We start from the raw sequence: 12,841 nt of genomic DNA, 5'->3' as shown, positions 1-12,841 counted from the left end.
AATCCTATGCACCAACTGAATTATTTTACCAATCTTACATCTCATTATCAATTCCAATTTTTCTTTCACTTTCATTTATTTCACTTATCTTTATTATCATAATAATCAATCCAATCATTTTAATAATTTATCTTTACAGCTTATAATAGAGCATTTTATTGAAGAAAAAAGGACTACATCTTCATTATGAAATAATGAAGTGATATTTCACTACTTTATCCATCACTTAAGTCGAAATTAAGCTGCTCCAAAGCTCCTCAATTTTTAGTAGCACTATCGCTTATAAGAAGTTAGCAGCCCCTTAACAAAACTAATCAAGGTATGAACATTTCATTGTAACTGATTGCAAATCAATTTCTAACCTTATACTTAATTTTCTCTCCATAATCCCTCACTACATCCTCACTAAATCTTCCACACAATCATCCATTTCCCCGATTCCCCCTGTAACCAGAAAAAAGGGAGAAACCTCCTCCTGATGGTGTGTCCTTCTATTTCATTAACAATGAAATCGCTTACAGCTTTATCTATTTGGCAGATCAGTGCACTAAGTTTAAGTCTTAGAAACAAGAACATCTATTCATTTTAATGATCCACAATAATATTCATATATTAATCCAACTAATAAAATCACAACAAACATATAAAACACTGTTACACCTATAACATCTTCTCTAATGAAAGGAACAGGTAATATTAATTAAATTTCCACATCAAAAATTAAAAATATAATTTCAATTAAAAAAAACGATAAGAAAAAATATATCCAGACTCCGACTTTATATCAAATCCACATTCATATGAAGATATAGTTTCTATATCTATTTTTACTTTGTAAGACATTAAAAGAAGAAAAAAAATAAACCAATATTAACAATACTAAAATTACTATTCCTACTAATACATATAAAAGTATTCTTCCTCTATTTAACTGGAAATCAAGTGTACTTATATAACTATTTTATGCTCCTCATCAATAAACAACCAAAAATTAAAATAATTAAACAACATCAACAAAATGTCAATATCAAGCAGCCGCTTCAAACCCAAAATAATATCTTCTAGAAAAATGTCCCTTACTGTTTGAACCCAAATTACAAATAGAAACAAAGTTCCAATAATTACATTAAATCCAGTAACTATATAAAATGTTTATCCATATACAGAACCACTAATTTTAAATCCAGCTATATAATATAATACTCAAAAGTTTGAAAGGATAAAAAATATAACATTAACATTCACGTAACAATCAATGATTTTCTTATTATTCCCCATTTTTCATTTAAAATAGATTGATGAGCTCAAGTTACTCTAATTCCAGAAGATAATACAGTCAAAAGTTGTTAATTCGGACACCCATAATCCAGAATCATCTATAATCCAGACCTCAAAGCTACAAACTTTCTGCGCATGCGTCGCGTTGACGCAAGACCTGTAGGGCTGCGAATATTACATGTGCAAAGGCCCAAAATACGTTTACGCATGCGTGTTTAACGTATAACGGACAGTATAAGCTAAGCTAAAATTATCTAATTCAGTTAATGTTGCAGATTGCATTGTTCCTTAATCTTCGAATTGGATCCGGCTTATTATTTTTTGCAGACTGTTAGAGCAATTTTATTAAAGTAAGCTTGAACTTTCGATTATGTCAAATAGAATTTCCGATATATGTTTACTAATATGTAAAGGATCTACAAAGCGAAAGTATGTTTCGAAGTCCATTAAACAGAAAGTGGAATTGCTGCAAAAAATGGATAAAGGCATATCCTTTGTTTATCTAACCATTCCGAAATCTGTTTATCAATTTCACGCTGCTCTGCGGCTGGGGTAATACTTACTGCTCTGCGGCGGGGGTAAAAAAAATACTTTTCTTACAATAAATAATAATATTCCTAATATTAATCCTCTTAATATTACTCTTGAATGATATACTTGAAATGTTCTTTCACAAATTACATCTCGTCATCATACTCTCGCTACCAACACCATTATTATTAATGCTGTAAATAATAATTCATGTTCACAAAATACAAACATTTGTACTATTCCAATAACTAGACATAATCTTCCAACTCTGGCTAATAACGGTCAAGGAGATATAGTTACTATATGATATCTATGAAAATACTTTATCAAAAGTTAATAATATTACAAAGCATACAATAACATTAAAATTCTAAATACAAAACCCTGAATTACAGATACACCAAACTCTAAACCAACAAAATTGTTTGTAATATTAATGTTGAAGCAAACCCTTCCCCCCCCCAACACTTAGTCTTCTAATTATTAATAACAAACCTACAATTAAATAACCAGCTATTATATTAGCTGCCAATCAAATTGATAAGGTGAAAGGCTGAATTAAATTACTAATTCTTTCAATTAATACTATTAACAGATCTAAAAATAAAGGGCACCCTTCGGGAACTAAATGAGCAGCACTAATTTAAAAGTCTTTTTCTTCATCCTATTAAAAAAAAGTAATTCAAAATAATTTCTAATCCTATTGTAATTATCAGATGAGCTGTAAAAATAAAAACAAAAGGAAATAATCCAATTCTATTTCTTACAACTAAATATAAAAAAGTAATTACACAAATATATACAATCCGTCAATAATTCGGATAAGATACTTCACTAAAAATTTTATTTATTTCCCCAGAAAGAGCTATTCAAATTCTATTATACCCTCTTTTAATTATAAAATACTTTATAGGAAAATAGGTACTATTCGGTTTCGAGGGCCGTAAAAAAATTGCAGCGAAAATGTACGCGCAAAAGCGCCGAATCTAGCAAATGTGCCCATTTAACAGTGCGCCAAATCTAGCACACGTGCTAATTTCAGATTGCGTAAGTTCATATAGTTCTATATTTCTTAAGACGCCATTGAAATACTAGTTTAATTTTTAAATCCTTTCTTGATTTTAAATCTTTTTTTATATCCTATGGATTTTCATGGGCAATTTGGGAATTGCCCATGATGAAAAGTCGGCGAGAATGAATTACATCTATTCTTGACACAATTATTCGCACATTAGTATTATAAGGGATAGTTAATGAATTATCTACATTCAACAACCAAAACATTGGTTCATCTTCTTTTGATACTATGTAAGAATCAAAACTTTTAAAATCTAAATCACTATATTCATAAGACCAATATCACTGATGGCCAACTACCTTTATAGTTAACTACAGAGACTCAACCTCCTCTATTAAATACAATAATCGTAATGACAGAAAAGCAATTACAAATAAAAAAATTGCAGGAAGAGCCGTTCAAATTCTTTCTATCTCTTGCCCCTCAAATAAACCTAAATTATAATTCCTATTCACATGTGAACTTACTAAAATATATCCAACTAAAACTAGCCATTATAACTATGATCACTATTATTCCCCATATTACAACAGGATTAGTAGTATCCTATTATAATATGGATTATAACTATAATCATCGTAGTACGATCATATTTGTAATTATAGTAACTGTGATCAGAGTTATAATTATAGCTATTTTTTCACTGTCTGGATATATCAATCATATTACTAATAGTCATTTAAAAATAAATTATAATAAATTATCAACTTGAAATCGATAAAAATAAGAGAATAAATTATAATTTTATCAAAAATGAAACAAATTATAATTTTATTAAAAAGAGTATTATAAAAGCTGAGTGTCGTTTTACATGGTGTTAACATTTAAGTTTTTATCACAGTTGAAAATACCTTAGGCACAGTCTTAGTCTTTCTAACAATTTTTCTTCTACCCTCTGGTGACTTTCCAGAAGGAGCTTGCAATGAAGTTGGTATAGATGAAATTGGTTCTGGAATAACAGCCTGAACAGGACCTTTGTTTCTTGAAACGATGCGCTGAAGACTACACTGCCGCTTTTCACACATCATCTGAACATCTTCTATTCGTTTAAGTACCTTAAAAAATAATTTTTCATAGTTAGACATGATAACTTCATTTATGCAAAATTATACTTTCTTTACAGATGAAACATAAATTTGGCAACTTGAATTTTTATAATTAGGTAAAATTTAACCTTACATTACATTATATTTGAAGAAATGCTCCCTGCCTCTCTTCTCATCAAAAAGTAAAAATATTTTCATTTCTTTAAGAAATTAATATCAGTTTGAGTGGAATTTTGTCTTTTCCCAAAAAGTCAGTTAAATAATAAATAGCAGCTTATTCTGCTAGTTTAGTCAAAATAATAATAAAATTAGACTTCAAAAAATTAAGTATAAATAAATATTAAAAAATTATATGACTACAGGCATTATTTCCTTAACTGATCTTACACTTATACAACCAATTATTTCTTTTTTTTCAAAATAACGTAGAATTTTTTACAAAAATAGTTACAACATTATAGATAAGTCCTTTCACAGAAAAGACAACACTAGAGGTATGTCCTTCAGTGCAGTAAAATGTCCAATTAACAAAATGTTCCTGATGTTTTTAATAAGTTCTATACCTCTAAAATTTAAGGAAATTTTTGTATTTAATTTTATGGGGCCAACTAAAATTAATGATTACTGTTTTACCACAAAAAAAGCAAATTTTATTTTGCGATTTCTCTCTGAATCTGATCAAAATCTTCTTAAAATTGCTTAACAGGCAGTGGAAAGTGATCATTCATATTTTAACATCATCCTGAATCTTGCACATAAGGGTATGAAGCATTTTCAAAACTTTTGATATACAGGAACCACACAAAATGCTACATCTTATATTCACAGAACTTTTCATTGTAAATTCTTCAGCATAAATTGAAAAACTTTATTACTGGAATTGCACATTGAAAATCAATAGTTAAAGAAATAGTTCCTAAGCACTTTCTTTGAATACTATGTACATATAACATGAATGTGTATGTATGAGTGTTGTATTCATATTATATTCATACTTAATTAGTTTGTATTATCAATTTTTTTGGGGGGGGAGGGTGTGAAAAATAAAACATCTTGTCTTTTACTTATGCACTCTAACTTTATACATTAAAATACAAAATGTAATGTTAAACACTGTATTAATAGGTAGTTTTGAAATATGATATACTAAATGATACAGATTTTACCTAACTCTAAAACTATACAGTTGAATTCTGCAATAATCAATCCCCAGATATAATCAATGAACTTTTTGGTCTCATCCAATTTTGTACACTATTAATATAATTTTATAGTGCTATAGCCTTGTAAAGTATGAAATTGGATATAACAAACCATGCTCATATCTCTAATTGAAATTATTTTGTACTTTGCATATTTTCATGAAAAAATTACTAATCCTTAAATAACCCACATTTAATATCTCAGCATCTACATTCCATTTAAAATAGAAAACAACTTTACATTACTTTTCTGTTATCTTCACCCCATTATTTTCAATGTTCTAAACAAAGTTTCTGCAAGACAGAGGTGTACCTAATTCTAGGAGAATCAGGACAAAATGAGCATATTTAAGACACCATACTATGGTAATAGTAACCACTGAATCAAAGAACATGAATAAGTTCTCTGATTCCATTCAAATTTCTTGACTGAGCTGCCAGACAGAGTTCTAATGAAGGCTGATGCTATGATCAAAATTTCTTCTATTCAGGGAAAGAAAAAGCAATGAATCGTGAGCTTTGGGGTATACAGTCAGTTAAGGAATTAAAATTTGACCTTTATCAGTTTGTTTTATTACATTTTAAATGCTAAGTTACATTCCTTCAATAACAGTTTTGCATTCTTCAAATCTTCTGCAAGATAAGATTATTCATAAGATATTCTTTAGGAAGCTTACTGAATTTTTGCTTTAAAACTATGGATAAAATTTTACCTGTATCATGCCATCAGAAAATTAAAGATTACTTTTGTACTCAACAGTTAAGCAAAAGTTAAAAGTAAATTCACAGTATTTTTTCTTATAAGCCCAAAAGGCTATTAATTTTGTTTTGACATTTTGTGTTGATTCACTTTTCAAACTGTTGTCACCAAATATTACAGCCCTGTATTATATTTAAAGAAATTAAATAATGAAGAATCTGCATAAACGTATGTATGTTTCTTGCACTGTGATAAAACAACGATACCTAAAGCCATCAAATTTTCAATAACATATTCACTGCATATGGGCATCTGAAAGCCCTAATTTGGAATTTGAAATTTGTTTTAATATCTCTTTCATATTTGAGAATTTTTTATCATTACAGATCAAATCACATTGACATTAAATAATTTCTGATTAACAAACTCAATGATTTCAAAACGAGGAATGGCAATAACATATGGAAAAGAGAAAAAAAAACATTATCTGCAGGGCACAAGTCTGTGCATCAGAAATTCTACAGATATGCTCATTTTAAAATTAATTTGCGATATTGCTGTTGAATTGAATTTTATGGCTTGAGTGCAAAGAACTTGATATTTAATAAATGAAGGTAACACACAAAATGTTAAAAAAAAAAACACCCGTTTGGGCGTAGTGTAAAATCTGAAAGCTTTCAGACTTTTTTCCTTCGTTTTTAGTATTTTTTGTTCTTACAGATAAAATAATTATTCATAGTTATTAATGGATAATTTGTGGGAAGGATCTGTACACTGATATTTAGATTAAGCAACTTATCATGCAAACTGATACAAGTATACTGAAATTGGAAAACAACCACCAATAAATTTAACAACTGTGAATTAATTTCTAATAATTATTGTAATTGAATGTCAATATGATTTGTTAAAATAAAATTTATTATTCATTTCTTATGTTAGACGCAGGCAGCAATGTTGCTATTTTCTTCAAGTCATCATTCAATTTTAAAATTTTTTACATGTTTCTTTTATTCAATCAGATATAACAAACCAAACTTCTGGTCCCTTGAAGTTCACTATAGTGGAGTTCAGCTGTATTTAAAGAATCCTAAAATTGCTAGCATTTTTTAAAACATGCAATAATCTTGGTGGAGCAAGTGGAGGAATTTTTCCAAAAGTTTCTCAAATAATGCAAGCTTCCTCTAAATAATTACCAGATTTTAAAATTCATTTAGATTCATTTTAAAATATGTAAAAATCTGATGAGCTTCCTGTTTCATTGGGCAAATTTCAGCAGGAGTTAAGGTTAGAATGTCATAGTTGTTGTCACTAAAAGAGCCATCCATTTTCAACACATACAAATGAAGTACATATGCCACATCAAGATTTTAAAATTCTAGTTTTGCATTCAATAATAAATTAATAAAATATTCACCAAATGTCTAAATGAAACATTCAGTAAATATAATACATGTATCTATAAGAACTTATATTTTACATTAAATCAAATAGAAAGAGAAAAGAAAATCAAGAAAGTCCAATGATTCTATGATCGAAGTTCTGTGATTGATTAATGGCACATGTGAATAAAAAATAAAGCTAGAATAAGTAAAACATGATAATAAAAAATACAAGGTTTGAAAATTAGATAGCCATATTGCATATGAGACAAATCATGTAGCGCATGCACACACACATACACACACACATACACACACACACACACACACACACACAAAAAAAAAAAAAAAAAAAAAAAAAAAAAAAATGTCATTCAGATGAAGCAGCTAAAGGCTTGATTTGATAACATATTATTTGTATTTCCGTATTTTTTTTTTTTTTTTAAGTTTCTGAACATTTTAAAATTATGCTATTAAATATTATGATTTAATATTGTACAGTCAAAAGTCGTTAATCCGGACTCGTCGGGACTTCGGCGATTCCGGATTATCGATTTTTACGGATTATAGATCATCAATTTAAATCTGGTAAGATGGCATGCAGAAATTATAAAATTAAAAATATGAAACCGTAATTTATGAAATAATGAACAATTATGATCTAATAGTTATTATGATCTAATCAAAGGTATCAAAATTTGCAAAAAAAAAAAAAAAAGCTTAATATTTATTTGTTTACTTTATTAAACATTTCTTTCAATGTAAGCTGTTTAAGTTGCTTTGTTTTTTATGTGATAATATATTCTCTTTAATTCTATAAACAGACATAATTTCTTGTTCAGTTACAAAGTTACGCTGCTCAAGTCTTATAATTGCTGTGTTGAGAATACCGACTAATTTGTCAATAGAAATTTTTTCGTTTTCAATAACCTCTGTCACTTTCTTCACTATCGGAAGCAAATTATAATGATGAGGAATTTGATTTAAATCATATCAAAGACAAAGTACATCGAGATGAAATACTACATTTAGTAAGGAATTATAAGCCAAATAAAATAAAAACATCTGTGCTGAACATAAGGATAGTGCTGACAGATCAACTTCCAATTCATTGCGCGCCGCGGCGTTAAAGATAAACAAAGTTTAGATAAACAAACGTTAAAGTTTAGATAAACAAAGGATATGCCTTTATCCATTTTTTTGCAGCAATTCCTCCTTTTGTTTAATAGACTTCGAAACATACTTTCGCTTTGTAGATCCTTTACATATTAATAAATATATATCAGAAATTCTATTTGACATAATCGAAATTTCAAGCTTACTTTTATAAAATTGCTCTAACAGTTTGCAAAAAATAATAAGCCGAATCCAATTCGAAGATTAAGGAACAACGCAATCTGCAACATTAACTGAATTAGATAATTTTAGCTTAGCTTATACCGTCCATTATACATTAAAAGCGCATTCGTAAACGTATTTTGCGCACGCGCACACACATATTCGCAGCCGTAAAGGTCTTACGCGCATGCGTCAATGCTACGCATGCGCAGCAAGTTTGTAGCTTTGAGGTCCGGATTATAGATCATTCCGGATTATGGGTGTCCGAATTAACGACTTTTGACTGTATAGCTAAATTCTGCAAGCAATATATAAATCATTATCATAAACATCAATAGTCAAAATTCTAAAAATTCATACATAAAGTCAAAAACCTTGCATGAAATTTGAATCTATGCATAAGAGATCACTAAGCATCACAGAAACAGACTAGAAATATTAAATACAAACCTGCTGAACAAGAGCTCTGGATTCAGGAGTAATTACCCCTTTAAATAATGAATGAATCTCCTTAGGGTCATTGAGGCGAAACTCATTTGAGCTTTCTAAAAAATATTCTATTTCACGTAAGGCAGCCTGAGCAAATGTTGGAGAGGAATATTTTTCTATTTGTTGACCAGCTAAAAGATTCACTCCTCTTGTACACCATTTATTTGCCTACATAAAACAATGCAAATTAAATAAATACAGCTCTTTTAATCAAAATAAAAGTTATTTTACATAACATTTGATATGCTTTAATAGCACAATTCCTGTGACACTCACTTCAGTTAACATTTACCAAATCATACAAACTTATCAAATTTAAATTATTTGATAAATCTTAATTACATGATGTATTTTAAATGATGTAATTACTATATCATCTATAAATTTACTCACCTTAAAATTTACAGCATAAAGACACAGAGTTTTGTGGAAAAGAACAGACATAATTAAACCTTTTTTACATTTCATAAACAAAAAATGAAAAATGGGAACTACAAGAAAGAATACTAAATTACTGATCATATGCTAAGCCTTTTCTTGTGGGTTATTGAGACAATTTTTAATGTATTAGAGTGATTTAATCACCTATTTTAACAAGAAGGAGCGAAAAAAAATCGGCTGGGTCTTATACTTCCTATTCCATATTAATGAGTCAATTTTCAACTTCCATAGTGTACTGAAATTTCTTGAGACACATTTAAGGTAGTGAACATGCAGGACAAATATATCCCAGCCTCCAGGAAAAGGTTAAAATGTAAGCTTACTGGAAATGTAATATTTTCTAATGAATAATTCGGTAATTTTTTCTGCACTTTATATGACAAAAAGAAAGACAAATGAAAGGGCAGTATCACTGCAGATGCTTTTGTGAAATATTGCAGGCTGCAATAAATCTAAATAATGTTTCAAATCTTCCTGAACAAATTTTAACTAATAATAATATATAAAGTTAAATATTTTAAAATAACTCAAATAATTCACATAGGTAAAGGTTTTGACTGCCTTCTTTAATGCAAAGAAATTGCTATACAACATACCTTGTTAGCCACACATATCTATCTAATAAAACTGTCTGATAAATGTTAACTTAATGATGTCAAAAATAAAAGAAAATAAAAGTAATTGATTAAATAATTAATTAATTAAGTACTTTATTAATAAAATAAAGTAACTGATTAAAATAGGATTAAAAAAATTCAGTATTTGCACCTTATTAAAAAAATACAAGCTTTTATCTGTCATATCCAGTACACTTATATTTAAAAATTATTTCTCTTGTGTTAGCTTAAAGAAAGTCTGACCAAAAAACATTTACCTAATATTATTCTTTTATATTCATTTTAGTTTTTGTCATTATGCATCCTTATTAATTTGTATGAAATATTAAAATACTGAAACTAGGAAATCATAAAATATTACTTTCTTGAGCTTTTTTAAAACATTGCTTTCAAAGATTAAAGCCAGTGAATGAAAAAGCATATTGTTGTTTTTTTCTCTTCTGACACCAGTTGTTACATTATTTTCTTCCTTCACGTTCATATGGGGTTCGTGTGGATTTGTAGTGAATAACGACGACATCTGATGAAGTATCGAAACACACTTTATTTAGCCAATATTAATCAGGACAGCTCCAAAACATGTTTTACAGTCGTTGATGAACTATTATAAACACGCTGACACGATCAGTGACACAGCCTTCAGGTTATCAGGCTATCGCGGTGAAGACAGCTTCACTGCAAAGCTCTTGACTCTGCTTGGTTGTTCTCGGAACTCCACGTACTCTCTAGACTCTCCATGCGATGCACTCGACAGGGTTCATAGCCACATTTTAGTTAAAAAAATAAGCACATATAAGCACTTTTCAAGCACATTTTAAGAAAAAAAATAAGCACCTGTCTAATTACATTATATACAACTGCATAACCTTAAAAATTAGACTTGTAATTTAAAATATGAGAAATGCAGTATTTATTAAGAGAGAATAAGCATTACCTCAACCATGGAAAATAATTACTTTATTTTTTAAATTTTAAATAACAGTTCAATTTACAGAACTAGTTTACAATGAGAGGAAAAAAAAAAACTATGCAGAACTAAACTATATTACAAGATTCAATGATGAAATTTCAGTTCAAAAAAAAAAAAGAAAATAAATAATAATAAGGCATATTTATTGTATTCACTTGGAACCTAATAATAAATACAATTTATTTTTCCACTCATACTGATATTTAAATAATTTAAATCTAAATTCTGAACATTCTCTAAATTTTCATCGTATATTAGTTTTCCCTTAACAGATATTACAAGCAAAGTAATTTAAGTAAAAAAGAGGAACATTTCTGAAATCAGAAGACAGAAATTTGCTTCATGCAGTCATCCTTTAACAGTAAAAGCTTAACTAACCCACATACTTGGATATTGGCGAATATTCGGACAGTCGAGCGTAACTTGAAAAAGAGGAGCGGAGGTGAGGTAGACTGCAGCCACTCTTTAGATTTTTCCGCTAAATAAGTGCTTTTGACATTTCGATATGTGCACCATATGAAAATAAACCAATGGTACTGAAAAATTTTCTGCTTAGCAAGCACAATAAAACTCTTTTAGGTGTTCATAAACAAATCTCAGACAGAACATCAAAATTAATTATCTCTGCAAAATATCGCAAACGTTATTGTGCAATACGTGCGCCGTAATTCTTCCCTATGTGGTATTACGCAATCGGAATCAACAGCTGCCGGTATTGGAAGAATAAAGAAGTAAATAACTGGGGTGTGTTTCATTCTAATTTTCAACACACGGCGTTAAATTTACGGAATAGAATCATTTTTCGCTTGTGTTGGCAGACTGCAGAACTTTCAGTCCTATTCAATCCAGATTGGAAAGTGACAAAAAAAAAAAAAAAAAAAAAAAAAAAAAAAAAAAAAAAGGTTCATTGCTTGTTTTGCAGCGAACTGTAACAGTTTCAATATTTGAGATTTTGCGGAGAAAGGGGAGAACCTCTCAATCTTCGTATTGTATAATGTATTGGCCAAAAAAATTAAATTATTTTGACTATTCGATTACTTTCCCTTTATTTAAGCCATTCCAAATATTATTCCTTAGAAAGCTAATCTGTGTTAAAACACAAAAATTTTTGGAAGTTAACTATACTTCAGCAGTTACTGCAATTATGTTATTATAAACATTCATACATATGCTCATAATATAAGCATAATGATCATAATAAACAAGAATATGAACTGACCAAGTGGAACGAGAATGCAAATTATTGAGATCTTGATAGAAATTCAAATGTGTGTAGTACTTGGGTGGGAGGAAAAGAATGACGAATGTACCGGAATTTTCTATTGCTTTCGCAATTCTTTGACCAATAGAACGACGGGCACCTGTCTGTACTCTTTGTGCACACCAAAGGTTATGTTAATGCAGAGAAAGGGGAAAAAGCTATTTCCAGGAGTATGATTGACCATCTGACATTCCACATTAGGAAGAAAAGTTGTTTATTTAGTTTCGGCTTTAGTACGGGGAAAAATAGCGCATTCATTAAAAAAAAAAGCACTAAAAGCAAAAAATAAGCACTAAAAACAAAAAATAAGGGCTTTAAAGAAAAAGTAAGCACCTATAAGGGCCTTTATATTTTATTTTTAAATATATTTTATTTTTATTTTTAAATATAAATAAAGGACATATAAGCACTTATAAGGACCGCTACGAACCCTGACTCGACGATACACAAGAGTATAGCTCTCGACTCAGCACAGTCTAAGACAAAACTCGATGATGCACTAAAAGAC

The 12,841-nt window shown here is 29.1% G+C and overlaps 1 protein-coding gene across 1 annotated transcript in view; it reads right to left on the bottom strand.

Moving 5' to 3' along the window:
- Positions 1-12,841, bottom strand: part of LOC118189891 (guanine nucleotide exchange factor DBS-like) — a gene marked incomplete at its 5' end in the record, with an annotated part of 97,301 nt that overhangs the window by 47,068 nt on the left and 37,392 nt on the right. Inside the window, 2 exons of the mRNA XM_085819701.1 lie at positions 3,739-3,942; positions 9,006-9,212. Of these exons, the coding sequence (XP_085675827.1) occupies positions 3,739-3,942; positions 9,006-9,212 (411 nt within the window). The remainder of the gene's footprint in view (positions 1-3,738; positions 3,943-9,005; positions 9,213-12,841) is intronic.

This window comes from Stegodyphus dumicola, chromosome 6, assembly GCF_044657685.1.
Source record: "Stegodyphus dumicola isolate Sdum_Otavi_A_Nest chromosome 6, ASM4465768v1".
NCBI classification, from domain to species: Eukaryota; Metazoa; Arthropoda; class Arachnida; order Araneae; family Eresidae; genus Stegodyphus; species Stegodyphus dumicola.
This window is presented reverse-complemented; position numbering and strand designations above follow the sequence as displayed.